This window comes from Oryzias latipes, chromosome 6 (genome assembly GCF_053564925.1).
Source record: "Oryzias latipes strain Hd-rR chromosome 6, Olatipes_Hd-rR_3.1".
Taxonomy (NCBI): domain Eukaryota; kingdom Metazoa; phylum Chordata; class Actinopteri; order Beloniformes; family Adrianichthyidae; genus Oryzias; species Oryzias latipes.
The window spans coordinates 4,620,417-4,636,219 of record NC_136242.1 but is presented as its reverse complement, the minus strand read 5'-3'; the positions used below and the strand labels follow the sequence as shown (position 1 = coordinate 4,636,219).

The 15,803-nt window shown below is 40.7% G+C and overlaps 2 protein-coding genes across 3 annotated transcripts in view; one reads left to right on the top strand and one right to left on the bottom strand.

Moving 5' to 3' along the window:
- Position 1: 1 nt before the first annotated feature.
- bet1l (Bet1 golgi vesicular membrane trafficking protein-like) lies at positions 2-8,869 on the bottom strand. The gene is made up of 4 exons (XM_004086221.5): positions 8,772-8,869; positions 6,256-6,341; positions 5,320-5,376; positions 2-1,468 (listed from the first exon to the last, which is right to left on the bottom strand). Exons 1-4 carry the CDS (start codon positions 8,788-8,790, stop codon positions 1,301-1,303), a joined length of 330 nt encoding a protein of 109 aa, XP_004086269.1. The 5' UTR covers positions 8,791-8,869; the 3' UTR covers positions 2-1,300.
- A 2,744-nt stretch (positions 8,870-11,613) lies between these two features.
- The window catches only part of LOC101173614 (plasma membrane calcium-transporting ATPase 1-like), a 53,833-nt gene continuing 49,643 nt past the window's right edge, over positions 11,614-15,803 (top strand). Inside the window, exons 1-3 of one of the 2 annotated variants that reach the window (XM_023955477.2) lie at positions 11,614-11,658; positions 11,876-12,086; positions 14,013-14,305. In XM_023955477.2, the coding sequence (XP_023811245.1) occupies positions 14,110-14,305 (196 nt within the window). In that variant the 5' untranslated portion in view covers positions 11,614-11,658; positions 11,876-12,086; positions 14,013-14,109. Of the gene's footprint in view, positions 11,659-11,829; positions 12,087-14,012; positions 14,306-15,803 lie in introns of those variants that run through there. The other variant, XM_078948275.1, reaches the window with a different exon arrangement.

Here is a 15,803-nt window from a genome sequence, read left to right as displayed (position 1 = left end):
ATATAGTTTCTTAAAGGTTTTTATTGTATAAAAATGTTTACATTTCTTTACATAAATATTTAACAAGATCCTAAAAACCTGCTGTGAAATTTAATAATAAAAAATTAAATGAATCTGTCAGTTCAACTTATAGAATAACCAGAACTTAAAAGTTGCCCCCGTGCGAGTAAGCTACTCATTTAATATTAATTTACTGTTAGATAATCATTTACGTAATTGAAAACAGAAAAAAACCCTCATCTTTCATTTTAAAGACCCACTCGGATGAAAACTCAGTTTTTAACATGCTCTTGTGGCATTTTATACAGGAAACATGAGGAAAATTAAGATTAAAATCGAGTATTTCCTTTACTCAAATCATTGGGAATCAGATCAAAACAATCAGCTGGAAAAGATTGTATTTAATATGTAAAAAATCCACTGAGCAGCTCTCCATTCAGATTCATCCACTGTCAGACAAATACATCCATGAACTTTTGTTTTCTGGATGCAAACTGTACAGCTGGATAGCTGCAATATTGCTCGCCATTTTTTGTTGCACCAGTAATGTTAGAACGGGAGTGTGTGCGCCAACAGCCCCGCCCACGACTCAGAGGTTGATTTCTGATGAACTCCTGGCGCTCTGCAGAAACTATGTCCTTGAAAATGACACAGGCTTTTTGATTTTGGCTGAAAACCGCATCATCATAAAAGACCACGGGTAACACCTTTACAATAGACCAAAAGGTGATCGGAGTGGGACTTCAACTCGTTTGACAAAAACTGATAAAAATAAATGTGTGCAAGAAGAACAGAGAGAGAGAAAAACAAATATTTCCAAAGGAATTTAGGACAATAAAAAAACAGCTGATACCTTTTTCACTATTCTGGACTTTCCTTCTCTGCAGTGATATCATGCGTAATCTTTAACTAATAATAATAAAGTGCTTCAGTTGTTGTAGATTTTTAATGGAGACATAGTCTGGGGTCACTTGTATGTAACTGTCAGCATCATTGACATGTGATGCCAATTTATAATTTTTTGTTTGGCTCAGAAACTTTGACTTCCCCTGTGCTGCAGAGCTGATCTTTTCTTGTGAGGTGTCCCCAAGTTGGAACAAGAAGGGTTTTAGTGAAGGTAAGGTTTTTGTTTCCACAACATCAGTGGAGTTCTCTACACCTCTCTGATTATCAGTCTGGCGTTCCTTCCATTGGGGATTCGAAGAAAACTCCTCTTCCTTGCATGTAAACTTGGATCTATACTCTATAGATTCAGCTTCACATCATCCGTAGGTCTCTGGCTGAGAAGGTTTTTCTGAAATCACCGCTGGATCCTGGAAACCAGGTAGTAGAGCATGAAGAAGATGAGAACCAGCCCCAAGGAAACGTAGCAGAGGAGGCGGCGGTTGTCTCTGCCGGATCGAACCATTGTGGAGAAACGCTTCACGCTTCCGGTCAGCAGCCCTGTTGCACTCATCATATTTGAGTCCTGAAAGAGGGAGAAGAAGTTAGTTGTTGTTGCTGGAAGTCTTTGAATCTTAATTATTTGGTGACCAGCTAAACCATTTCAGAAGTAGGGTTAGGAAATATGACCAAAATGTCTCGTTTTATATCCCAGTATCAATATTCTGCAAAATCCGATTTTGTCTGTAAATTCAATAAACAAATAGTTTAAATAAAGTTGTGCAGTAAAGTGCAGTTTGACAGTTATGCAGTATTAAACAAAGTTAGTTGGAACTTAATCTTTATTTTATTTAGAACCTGTTTTCAATCAAGATCTTTAACTTATGCTATTAGAATATTTAACGTGTACGAGTGCACACTGTAACGGTGTCTGAACCTTTTTGAGTGCTTATGTCATCACTCTATGCTGCGGCTCTAGCTCATACACTGTGTTTTTTGTCGTAGTTCTATCGTTGCTGATTAAATAGGTTTGTTGTGTTGGAAGGGAGTCACAATATTTACAAAACCCCGTCGTCTGGTCCCAGTCAGTCTTATATCCAAACCACATCCCTGGGACAGAAGTCGTTTCAGTCTTAAGGGCCGTACACACCGGGACGAATATTCGCCAGGCGTTATTCGCCAGCGTCTTTCGCCACGTCTTTTGTGTTCACACCCAGGCGATTTTCGCTGACGATGAGCCGAGCGAACATGCAATTTCATTCCCTGACATTAAATGGCGCTTAATGTAAACAGAAATACTCCTGTACACAAGGTGGCGCTGCGCAACTTTACGCTTCTTAAAGTCGCTTTTCACTCAGAAGAAGAGAGCAAGTATTTACGCGTTTTTCAGAATCATACAAAGAAAACATGAATATTTCAAGCACCAGTTGCTCCAACTGGTGCTTGGTTCGGGGATATTTTAGAATGTCCGTCATTATTTCTTCGCGGCAGTGTAGACGCTACTTGGCGTCTATCTTCTTCGCTGGTATGTGTGCTCAGCAAGGCAGTTTTGTGTTTGAGCGCCCCCAAGTTGTGTTTTACTGTAATTTCAGAAGCTCCAGACACGTGTGCAAAAGCGCCATTCTCATTGGTCGAATAGTTTGACGCGCGGCGAGGCCCGTACAAAAAAAAGAACCCGAGGCGTTTTTTTAAAACATGACGCTTTGACGCGTGGCGTTTTTTCGCGTCGGTGTGCACACTCACATTGGTGCCCTTTGTTTAATCACGAGGCGTTAAACGTCGGCGAATATCGCGGGCGAAATTCGTCCCGGTGTGTACGGGCCTTTAGATTTGGGTTGGGTAGTCGTTTGGTTTAGAGTAACTCCGGCTGAAACGCATCTGCTACCATCTTCCGCCAGTTTTGTTTGTATGGTAGAATAAGGTGGATTTGGATGTTAAATGGAACCAGAAAGAGCTTTTCCATGCCGTAAAGGATGTAGACATTTTCTATACGAGGCTAAACCTAACTTTCTTTAGGGTGTATTCAGACTTAAAAAATTCTTTGTTCCGGATCGAGTCCCAAACCTTGTGTTTGGTCTGTATTCAAACTTTCATCAAGCAGACCATTCTGTTCCAGACCAAAGCTTGTAAACAAAACCATGTGACTAAAGATCTCTTCAGTCATTGGCCAGGAACTACGAGGACGGGTCAAAGCAACAAGAGAAAGACGGACGTGCTGCACTTTACAATCCGTATTGAGACTGTTAACGTAACCCTTGTGCTATCCTAGGCACTTTACCATTGGGAGTTGGGTCATCTAGACCCACTAGACAGTGCTCTGAACCTTTTTTCTTCAATGATTTGTGATCTTCACTGGTGTCCATGGATTACATGAAATCTTTCCACCTTTATCCACCGTTGTCATGGTAGGGAGAACACGTCAATGGAAGGGTGGGGTCATCTGGACCCCATAAGATAGCACAAGGGTTAATAAAGCTTACCAGGTTTTAAGGTCAGGAACAACATGTTTTATTTGTTTTTTTTGGTATGGCAGAGGCATGCTGTAAGGCGGCTACTGCAAGGAGACGGGCCATGTGAGCTTCAACTCAGAGGATGCTAGCAACTGTAGTGATGAGGAGATGTTGGGTATGAAGGAACGCTAATGAGTGTTTATGACATCTAGATTGTTGGGGAAACTGGGAGAAGTGATTTGTATCACGTTAAAAATTGTGTTGATGAGTCTGAACTCATCCGACCACATTTCAATGAGTTGCTGTCTCATCATTGTGGTGTTATGGCATTGTTTTGAAGAGATATCTGAACTACAAGGGTGACGTCACAGCAGCACTGAGTGTATGCCGCGTAACGAGACACAGAAATGCGTGTAAGAAACTTTTTCATCTGTGCTAAAATAACAGCTGAAAACTGTTCGCCCGTTCCTTCATTCCTACTCTGTTTAAATCGGCTACGGTGGCCGTTTTGGTTCAGGTGTTTCGCTCCAAGGACGGATTGTATTCAGACAGAGGTATCTCAGAGCGAACCAAAGCTCAGTCTGATTGGAAACGAACCGAGACAGCCCCAAAGATGGCTCAGAGAGCGTTTCCTGGTCCCCAACCGCTTGGATGTATTCAGTCTGAAAATCTGTTACAGATTATCAGGGAAAACGAACGCCGGTTCAAGTTAAGGAAACCAAATGTGTCCAGTCTGACTAAAGCCTTTGATCCGTCTAGAAATTTCCCACAACTATCTGCCTTTTTTTTATTTAAGATAGAGAGACTGACAAATCTTCAGCATTACAACCACGTTAGTGGAATATCAATAAGTGTTTGTTCTGCTTCTTATAAACTCCACGATCATCACCAGGGAGCGGAAAATACACCTTCATTTGACAGCTTCTGCTTTCTGGGATCTACTGCCTTCCTGCTTGAGACACAGTTGTAAGGCCTGAATTTGGAGGATTAACTCTCCAGGTGGATTGCGAGAACCACATAGACAGCAGGTTTTCCACACTCATCTGTGAAGAAGCCAGTAACACTTCCACTTACGTCTGTGACAGCAAGACAACTGTTTATGCAGAACCCTGGGAACACAAACGCAGTCCCTTTCCTGGATTATAGTCCTTTGTTTGATAAATCACTCAAAAAAACAAAAAAGGTACAAGTGATTTGATTTCATCGCCCCTTAGAGTCACAGAGGAGTAGCTCATAAAAATAACAAGAAAAACATTTAGCTCTATTTCTAAGCATTTTACGCCCAAAACTGTGATTGGGTCTTAATCCAACATTTTGGTATCAGAAAGTGTCTCCATGTTGGATAATGTGACGACATTCCAGCCTTCAACATTGTTCCTCGCAGTCTTCCCTTGCTATATCGCAGTTTCACCGTCTCGTTGATTTTCTTAATGCAATTTCACATGGTTTTTATTTTGTTTTTTTTATTTCAGTGTTCTGTGTCCTGATTGGCTGTAGATCTAGTCAATGTATCTCATTTGTAGCGTGTCTCCTGTTCAGAATGTATTATGTTTGCCAAATCAAGATAAATCTTTGATCACAATCAGATCTTTGTTTTCCTTCTATAATCCTGGATTATTTTTCTCGGAAGGTTTGAACTTTAAAAGTTTAAACAAAAGAGAAAAGTGTGAAAATGTTCATGTCTCTCTGAAAAGAGTGTAGAAAGTGTGTAGTGAGGAGTTTTACAGCCTTAAAACATCTGTATTCCTACTTTGCAGATGTGACCTATCCCGGGTTATTTTTAGAACACAACACTTGTAATAAACCAAGTAAACTGCAAATTCTAAATAAAAACTGGGATGTATAGCAACAATTGTCTGTTTTGAAACAGCTTCGATCATTTTAAGAAAAAAACAGTTTTCAGATAAAAACAGCTAAAAAAAAAACTCCACCTAACATCTTTGTACAGATGGATGAGATTTAAAAAGAGGATTTCCCGATTACTTACCATGCCGTCCAGGTAGTCGTTCTGATCATCAACCTCTCTGTCGATGTCATACGCCAGCTGTCAGACATGCAGGAGAAAATATAACTGCAGTCATAAGATGACAGATATGTGGCAGACTTAGCAGTTTGGAGGCCCCAGGTGAACAATAACGTGGGGCCCTATGCAGCGGTTGTATTCATTTTTTTTATTTAACCCGGGACAGAAGAAAAGGACTTTGATGGATTTTTGGATGCTGATTGATGACTGAAAAAACAAAAAATAAATCACAACCAACTCAGTTTTGCTCCCGCTGCCTTTTTTTTAAAACACACACTAGCAAGCATGTTGTACCGGTGTTTTAACGTGCCCACGCCCTAACCCCCGGAGCGCCTTTTGTGTGTCAAATACAGGAAAAATCCCCCATAACTGAAACTGCGCCCTATAACCTAGTGGTAGTCTTTGAAACATTGACTGTAGTCATTAAAGCATAAAGTCTGCACCTGCCATTTAGATGTTCCACACTCACACATTCATAAGCTTCATTAAGTTATGCACTTTTGACATAGCCTGACAACAGAACCTGCAGGAAGCTACAGATGTGACAGAGACGTTATCAGCCATGGCGGAACAAAGAATGGACACGTCTGACTGATTAAATATACGATTAAGCCTCTAAAACTGATTGTTTGAGAAGCGTGACCTGTCCAACTTTTTCCAAAATGAGAATGCCGCAAAAAAGTTGGGGCAATTGGATGAAATTCAACACGAGAAAATGTTGTGGGATTTGGTTAAACTGCCGTGAATTGGTGCAATGGCAACATTGCGAAATCCTGTAAGGTCTGACAGAAGCATAAATGTATAAACGTATTCGTCTCTCTGCTTCCATTCAAGCTACAAATAGAGAAATAAAAGTACATCATCTTCAGGAATCTGCAGAAATGTTCTAGTTTGACTCACAGATTTCAGTCTGGAGACTTTGGTGGCCAGGTTCTCAGCCAAACGTTTGTTTTTAGCATCCAGCATGTCATCCACTGAGTCATGATCTGAAAACATACAAGATGAATTAAAAGTGATTTGTTTTAGCCAAAGGTTTTACATTTAATCAGACATACACATTAAAAACTTTTGTCAATAAAGCCCAATTTAAAAGAAGCTACACGTGAATGGGTTTAAAACAGACCTCAAGTTTTGCTTTCATTCTAGCTGCACTTTTGAATGCTATGTTAAGATCTTTGATCACAGATTTACTGATGAGACTGTAGGAAGTACCATGACCTGGAGGAAACCAAAGAAAAGGTGATAGTTCACTCATGAGATATCGGCCTGCTGCTCCATCATCACTGAACACCCAAGCCAGGAATATTTAGGGGGGAATATAACTAACACCTTCATAAAAACTGGACTGAAGTGTGCCTGCAGAAAGGCTGTACTGACTGTACTGACTGTACCTGCAGTACTGCCGAGGAGCCTGTGTACTTTCAGGGAGGAGTCACTTCCGAGGACCTTTTTACTCTCTGTAATGGTACCAGCAGCCAGAAATGGTCTTTTTATTTATGATGATGATGATGATGTTTTTAGCCCAAATCTAAATAACTGTGTTGTTTTCTAGGACATAGTTCCTGCAGAGCGGTAGGAGTTCATCAGAACTTCACCTCTGAGTTGTGGGCAGAACTGTTGGTGCAGAGAAAGCCCGTCCTCATTTCCTATGATCCCTGTGATTACATTCTCTACTGCTAGCGTACAGCCGCTCAGAACCCCAAACTAATATTAGCAGTGCAACAAAAATGGTGAGCAATATCAGAGCTATCTGGTGTAGGTACCGTAACCGTTCGCCTGCAATAACCGTTCGGGGGCCTTTCGACTGAGGATACGGTAAATTACATTACACTTAAAAAATTTACTTGGCATGTATATATATTGCTAATACACATTAAGATTATAGTTAGAAAGCATAATTGGTTAAATATAAATGATAAAATATACATTTCTTGAGAGCACTAAAATTTGAATTTCTTTTTCTTTTCTCAAGGTTAGAAAGAATGTGACAGACTGTGCATTGACAGAGGATGACATTTCAAGCGCTGAAGAGATGGTTAAAGCACTTAAACCAATGCTTGTGGAAAAGAATCCAACCATTTCAATGATTGCTCCTCTTCATGCCAAACTGCTGTACAACTCAACTAGCACTGAAGAAGATTCTCCTCTGGTTCGAGAGATCAAGACCTTTCAAAGAGATATCAGTCTGAGGTGGAAAAAGATCTCCTACGCATGTCCTCAGCCCTAGACCCTAGATTTAAATCTCTTTTGTTTCTGCAAGACACGTCTGCAAAACTGAAGTCAAAAGCAGCTTTAAAGGAAGGGGATCCAGTGTCTTGTGATGACCTACAGGAGGATTTGGAGGATGAGGAGCCGCCACATTCCAGCAGCGACACCAGCACCACCAAGAAAAGAAAGTCTGCACGAGTAGATCTTCTGGGTCAAACCTTCAAGAAGACCTCTTATGCCTCTACAGCAGCAGCCTCGCAGAAAAAGAGGTCAAACAATATCAAGACGCCTCTTCTCTGCCTCTCACTGAAGATCCACTGCTGTGGTGGAAATCTCAACAGCATGTGTTCCCTCTGCTCTCCAAACTGGCCCATATGCATCTGTGGATTCCAGGGACTAGTGTGGTAGCGGTTATGGTACCTACACCACCTACAGCTTAGATCCAGAGTCCAGCTCAGAGAAGGAAAACAAAGACAGAAGATGGATCCATTTGACTGACAGGGGATGAATCAGAATGGAGCGGAGCAGGAAGCTTGTGGCTCGCCGATTGTAGCTCCTACGTCACAACTACAAGTTTTTTCAAACTGCAATTTTCCGTCTGTTCCAGATTAACAATAGTTTGAATAAAGAAACTCAGAAATGCAATTTTAAGCTTACTTACTTTTCTCCATAATGAGAAACAATGGCACAAGAACAAGTTAAAAACACAATTTTCATGGGAGTGGGTCTTTAAATACTGAGCAGAAACTCGAATGAGAACCAGAACCACAGAATTTCAGGTTAAACCAAAGTTACCGACGGACATGAGAGATTGTAATGTCATTTCCGACCATAGTATTACTAATTACACGGATTCCGAAAAAAAGGAAATTTGTTTATCTAAATAGGAACCAAAAGATGAAAAAATAGAGTGAAACTTGAACATTTATTTGAAAAAAAATCCCTCAGAACTTAAGGTGGTTTTATGTAAATAAACGAATTTGTTGACAGCTCAAAGTTAGTTCACTTCATGATAGCTACACTGACTTGTCAACAGCTAACTAAACTACTGTTAGCTCAGAGTCAGACGCTCCACATTTCCGGTCGTAATCTAATCCGACTTTATTTCGCTTTAAATACTCCCTCCGATCTACGGGACTCGTCTTATCCTGATTAAAACACCGAAGATGAACAAATATTAAAAAGTGAATACGTGTTCGGTTTCCTACCTCTGTCCCAGCTCGCCATCTTGCTTTGTGACGTCACAGTCAGCTGCCCGGAACACGTGACTACGACACGTTATCAGTTCTGATCCTGAAGGAAACGGAACAGGTTGAAATGAAAGTTTAATCCAGAACCGCATAATTTATTAATGTTCTCTGCTTTCATCGGGATGAAAAACACAATTTATATAATTTCTTAAGATTCATTTTTTGTTTCTTTCTTACGCTCTATAGAACAATTCAAAGTTCCTTTAGTAAAAATTACTTGAAGTTTTTGTTACTTGAGTATGAGTATTGCAAGTGTACTGTAGACCATGTACATGTAGTGTAAGAAGTATACTAACTGAGTCCTTCTGAAGAAATGTGAACATTTTAAGTCTACAATGCATGGATATAAAAGTTTAAAGTATACTGCCTACCTTTTAGTGTAGACTAAGTATACTTGTAGTACACTTAAATACACTACTTTTTGCGAAGAGTTTGCTCTGGTAAATAACTATTTTATTTTCTATTGCGAGAAGGTAACAAATTAAAACTATAGACTCTAAAGTGAATTTTAGTCAAATCTAGGTCACAAGGAAGGAATAGTTATTTTAAAAAAGAAGTATTTGATTAAAAAAAAGATTTCTAAACACATCACTCTTGAACTGTTTACGCTTAAGCTAAGGCCCTTGTTTCTATTGATTAAATCTGTTCTTTTTTTAATTTAATTTGCTATGTTTCGTTTTAAATTGACTGCATTCTTCAGTTCTTGAATAACATTTTTGTTTACAAATCACACTTTTGAAAAACAATGAGCAGAAATACCTCGTTCACACCTTTTTAATCAAGCTTGTGCTTTTTCCTAATTGAAGTGTTTTGTGTTGTTGTGTTTACAGTATTGACAAAATGTCTTGGGTCTGGATGACCCTTGTTTTCTGGAAACTGTTCTGCTCTGGAACTCTCCTGTATGAATGAGAGTCCTCACAGAAATCATGTGTCAGCGGCTCAGCCGTGCTGGTTGTGTTCTTTGGGTATTGGCTTCATTGACCCGGCAATCCTCTCTCCACATATAGGGAGGGGGATCCTTGAGATTTCTAGCATCATCTGAGCCTGGTGGTGTTTGTGTCCCTGGTTCTGGTTCTGGTCCGTGCATTCTTGCTATGTAACTCCTCATCATCATCAACACCAGAGAGCCTGGTCGGTCCATGCTAACCATTTTTCGCAGGGATCCTTGTCTCTCGCTGGAGCCCTCTTCCTGCCTGGATCTGTGCTGGACTCCCCACAGGGCAGGGAGGTAGTTGGCTAGGCTGTGACATGAGTGTTTCTTGGGGGATGCAGACGCCTGGGTGTTGGTGGACGCCTGATCTGCGGCTGTGGGAACTCTCAGGTGGGTGTGACCTTGCGCTGGACCTTGTGCTACCTCTGGACTGGGTGGCTGGTGCCGTTTGTCTAGGGGGGCAGACCCCTTCGATCTGCTTCTCTGTGTGGGTGTCTGGGGGGTCACGTCTGCCCCTGCTGCCTTGCCAGGGAGTTGGTGTCCGGGTGATCGATAATGTCTGAATGTGAGGTTGAAATAGAGCAAAAATCTGAGATACTTAAACAAGCAAAAGTGGCATTCCTTCATTCGTAGCATGTTTTTTTTCCTGGAAAATTAAAAAAATAAAAGTGATACATGAATGTTGGCTCAAGCTGAACAAACTGATATGTGATATGAACATATTAGGAATTGGCGTGGTTAACAAAAAAACCTCAGTTGCCAAGGAAAAAGTTTACCATTGCAGATTTTTATAAAGTGATGTAGATCTGTTCTTCACTCTCAGACAAACAAAAACTACAATGGTTCTTATGGAGACTACAGTAAACCCTTCTGTTTGGAAAAAAAATGTTTTTCTCATGAATTTGTCACATGTTGACCAGTCTGGCAGAGGAATGTGAAGGGCTCAAAGCATCTCCTAGGCCAGTGAGGGCAGGTAAAAAGGGGGTAGTAGGGGGTGTGAGGGTGGAGGCAGGTTACGCCTGCGCCCTCATCGGCCAGATTACTTGTGTTTTTCGGACTAAGCGTTAGACAGGTCTGTTTTTAACTAGCTTTGCAGTTTGTCTTAAGAGGAACTGTGAGGTTTGTAGCTTTGGTCTAATCATCTCTGCCCTGTGTTAACTGCACAGCATCATCGGCATACGTCACAATGTAAGGATGATGTGGGAGGTCAGTGATGTACAACCAGAACAGCAGGGGCCTGAGCTGGCATACCTTAAGACCTAATTTTATATTTTTCCAGTGGGAGACACAAGCTTTGATGCGCAGCAGCATGCATAGTGCCAAGAAGAGCAAATTACTCAAATTCAAATGATGATGTTGTGTGAGGCAAACCCAGGTGGGTAACACAAACTACTGGGCATCTGTCCCACACCCAGGTTTAATCCCTTTGGCAGCAGGCTTTGACACAGCGACTCTTCCTGCTTTTGGTGTGTTCAGAACATCATATTTATAGCGCTCACCTTTAAAAAGTGTGCAGAAAGGTCAGAGTTAGTCTTCTTTTGTGCAAACACACTCTGGTCCTGAATGTTAAAGAGTAACAGTCCTGTGTGTGTGCATGTTCAGTAATCCTCCTGTGTGCTGTAATCCACCTACCTGCGCTTGTGTTTGTGTGCGTCACGTGTTTGTGTGTTTTGTGGGTTGTGTCAGCTATGTGTGCACGCACAACAAAAGAAAACAACTTTGCCGTAAAGGCAGCCCTGATGCAAGGGTGTTTTCAGAGTTTTGTAAGTAAAGCTTGATTTGTATGTGATGCTGCTGGGATGAGGCAGAATATTTGAGGTGGCGTAAAGATGCAGCACCTGTCTTTATTGCGTCTTCCTCTCAGGTCTGCTCATCCTGACCACAGGAGCTTCAGTTGCTGCTGTTGGGTGTTGTGTGAGTATTCCCGTTCCACCTATGTGTGTGTCTCAGTAGGAGACGTGTGAGTGTTTCTCAGCAGGAGGAGCTGCAGGAGCAGCAGAAACCGTCTCCCTGTTGCTCACTGAAGCCACAGATTGTCTAATTAGATTAGGCGAGGCTTTCCTCAGATAATCATTTAGCCGGCTCTGTTTTTTCGTTGTCTTTTTTTTTTTCTTCTTCTTCTTCACCACAGAGAGGGCTGCCTATGCCCGTCAGACAGCGAAGCTCCAGTGAATTTGTGAATTTAGGGTTTGCTGAGGAAACTGTGGTTTCTGAGAAAGTGCCCTGAAGAGTTGTGGCTGGTTATGGACCGGTCCTGGAGCTTGGATTGTGACGCTGCTCAGAGTAATTGCACTGCCACTAATACCTGCTGTTACTAACAGAAGGCAATGGGGGAAGTTTCTGTAAGTAAAACCTCTTTTTTCAAATTGGAAATCAGTCTGTTTTTACCAGAATAATTAGTGATTTGACTACAGTCAAAAAAAAAGGAATAATAGAAACCATTTTGCAAAAATCCTGAGTTTTTCTGAGTTTTGTAGGTTTAGTTTGTGTGGGAAGCATGTCAATAAATATCAGCTTGTCTTTGCTTTTGGATTCTTATAAAAGACAAAACAGTGTTAATATATTTGAGAGCCATGTTTTTGTTCTCCTGCCTCGGCCTCAAGAAGGCTATCTTTCGTTTGCTCAGATTAAGCCTGATCTGACTGATTGACACAGCTTACAGCTGAAGGCGCAGAGTTTTCCGTCCATGAGGAGCAAATGCAAAAGGGAGTCATAAAACGAGGCAAAGCACTGTGCAATACCTGAACACGTTCCTGCCAATTATAAAGGCATCAGAAGTGGAGAGTGTGTTACGGTGCAGGTGTTCAATTCAATTTTATTTATATAACCCAATATTACAACAGCAGTTGTCTAAATGGGCTGTAATTGTATGGTAAACATGAAATCATAAAGAACATGAAGTCACAGAATTCAATAGGTAATGGCTAAACTGAGCTGGACATCCCTGCCCTCTGACCCTCCTTCTGGGTTATGCCTCTATGGGAATTTGACCATCAGTAGTCTCTGAACTCATGGGCTGTTTAAATGACACCGTCCCCCCATCAGTATAGTTTTTATTCAAAATGAAACAAGAAGGTTAAGAAAGGGTTTTAGGTTTGAGATGATAGATTTAAAACAAGCGCAATACTTTGGAATAAACCTGGAAACTTGGAGTAGAGCTCGGCCTGTATTTAAAGACACTTTTCACATGCTTTCAACTTTGTTTATATTTTATACATTTCTATTTTGTCTTTACATATTTGACCTTTGTTCTAGTTTGATCTCACTTTTTGTAAATTTCTCTGTTTTTTTCAAAGAAAATTACAACATTTTACACTTGACTTGTTTGGGCAGCTTCAGGTTCACTGTATTGTGTAATATAATAATAAAAAGGGTTAAACTAAAAAGATGGATATCAAGGATTGCCACAGAAAAATCCCACTTTTAAATGTAAAATGAAGAGCAAAATGTAAATTTGAAAAAAAAAAAAAACTTAAAAAGACTATGGCTTTGCCCTTCACTCAGGCACTATTACATCTGGATAAGATTTCTGAAACAGTCATTCCTCAAGATCAGTATTTGCTGAAAATGTTCCTAATTGCAGCAGGGAAAGCAATAACCAGGAGATGGCTTAAGCCAGAACCACTAACCCTCACAGACTGGACTGAAATAGTGGAGGAGATCTACATCATGGAAAAAAAGGCTTTTGTTTTAAGATTGAGAGAAGGACATTTTAAGGAAAAATGGGACAGATGGACTGTATATAAAAACTCCATTGTATGACCTGTTTACATTTCTGGAATGGTGGCTGTCATGACTTATTTTTCTCCTGTTTTTTTTTTTTTCTGCCTCACTTGTTTTTTTTTACTCTTCTTCTCTTTGTTTGTAAGACTTATTTTGTTTGATGTCATGTACATTTGTGTTTGTTTAAAAAATGTAAAATAAAACTTAAGTAAAAAAAAGGACTATGGCTTAAATCTTTAAATCAGTGGAGCCTCTCTGGCAAATGGAAAGTAAAGAAAACCAATAAAATAGGCTGCTAAAGGACTGAAGACACTTTAACTAAGTGTACAGTGAGAGAAAAGGCAGGTTTTATTTAAAAAAAAAAAAGAACGGAAAAGTGGTCTTTGAGTTCAAACGTTCAAATATTTCTCCCTTCCATGCAAACTTTATTCCTGCCTGAATGTTTTCAAAAGCATTTTAATGTTAGGAATGTTTGCCAAGACTATATTGATCTCATCATTTGGTGTTTTGCCATTTTGATCCTCCATTCTTCTTTTCCTCTTCAGGCACACGATCCCTGTCAGGACAGACCTGCGCTTCAGGCTCAAGATTGAGTCTGACTTTTTTGGGGAAGTTCCTTTCTGAGTTCCTGACAAAGAAGACATGGCCAACAACTCGTTTCGTGGCTCCAAATATGTGCAGCGTGGCGAAGCCAGCCGCGAGGCAGAGTTTAGCTGCTCTCTGCTGGAGCTTCGCTCACTCATGGAACTAAGAGGAGTGGAGGCAATCACCAGGATCCAGGAGTCTTATGGAGACGTTAATGGACTTTGTCTCAAACTGAGAACGTCATCTGTAGAAGGTAAATCAATAAAAACAGATTTTATATTGACTTATTGCACTAGAGGCCAGATTTGATGAGGGGAAAATGGCTGAGGGCCAACCATTCAGCTTGCATTCTTTGAACCCTTGAAAATCACATTAAATGGGATTCTTACTGCGCTTTACACCTTGAGACGCATAGGGCAGCAACGAAATCGTTCAATTTCTGATGGTTGCGGGCCAAGGTGTAGACGTTCCCCAGGTTTGTCTACATTCATCTAGCTCGGCTTCTACTGTTCGGCACCAGGTGATCTTCGGCCGCCCTCCTTTTCTTTTTCCATCTGGTGTCCAGTATAGTGCTGTCTTTATGATGTCACTTGTGCTACTTTTCCTGTTTGGTACATTGTTCGTAAATTCCAGAATCCTTATCTGGTCTTGGTTTTGGTGCTAAAGACTTCCATCTTCCTGTCAGTGGCTTCCAAGGTCAGTCTTTCATACAGTCTCTTGTTGGGACTCTGGAGACCCGTTGCACGTTAGAGTGGTTTTTGATTTGGTAGCTGTTTCTGTAACCATCTCAGTTTTCTAGGACCGGGTGGTTAGCCTTGTGCCAAACCCCCAACCTGGAGGGCCAGTGGACTGCTCTAAGTCTGGCCTCTACCCCTCGATCCGTCTGGCATGGGAGAACCTACCAGGAGCACAAAGCTCCAGCCAGCACAGCTATCCAAGGTCATCAAGACACACAAGCCCCCCAACCACGACAAGGTGGTAGTCCATGGGCATCCACTACGGGTGGTCTCATACAGACAGGAATAAATGTGGTTAACGTGGTTAAGGAATTTCTTTAGCAATGGGATGCTTTTCATTTTTCACATAGAAGAGAATCATATCTATGTGAACCGTCAGGGATAATCACATTCAAAGTTACTGTGAATTTCATATTTGAAGACCAAAAAGAAAATGGAGAAAAAGTCTGAAATTAAAACTTTTGTCAACATTAAATCTGGGTTTAAATCAACTGTCAAAAATTATTCATGAGTAAATGCTCACTGTAAAATTTTAAATTTAAACAATGTCCCAATAAACAGAAAAATAACATATACTGTAGTTATCTTATTCAGAAGTAAAAAGAACTGTGATTTAGATCACAGAAACAAAAGAAATCAGTTCTTCCCTAAAACTCTGAAGGTCAAGGATCCACAGGTTGTTGCCACTGGTTCACAACGGCTCATAACGTAATTCACGTTATGTTAAGGTAATTCAATTTCTTGAATTACCTTCAAGAAATTGTAGTTCTTAAAAAGTGCTGGGTGTGTTAAAAGTTAAAGTGCTATAATTGATGTTATAATGGGTGCCGGAAGGAATTTGAATTCTGGCCATTTGGTCCACAGGCCAGACTTTGAACATGCCTGTGTAACACAGTTCTAACTTTCAGCTAAAAAAAACCCCAAAGATTTCATCAGAGAAAATTCATGACATGTTGAACACTTGATGGAGGTTCCTCCTGCATGGTTTACTGCAGCACCATGGCATGGAGGCGA

Bases quoted from the DNA above. Each gene is read 5' to 3' on its own strand.
- bet1l (XM_004086221.5), bottom strand. The intron at 5,377-6,255 runs GTGAGTCAAACT...CATGTCTGACAG, and splicing joins AAGTCTCCAGACTGAAATCT to CTGGCGTATGACATCGACAG. The intron at 1,469-5,319 runs GTAAGTAATCGG...TCCCTCTTTCAG, and splicing joins ACGACTACCTGGACGGCATG to GACTCAAATATGATGAGTGC.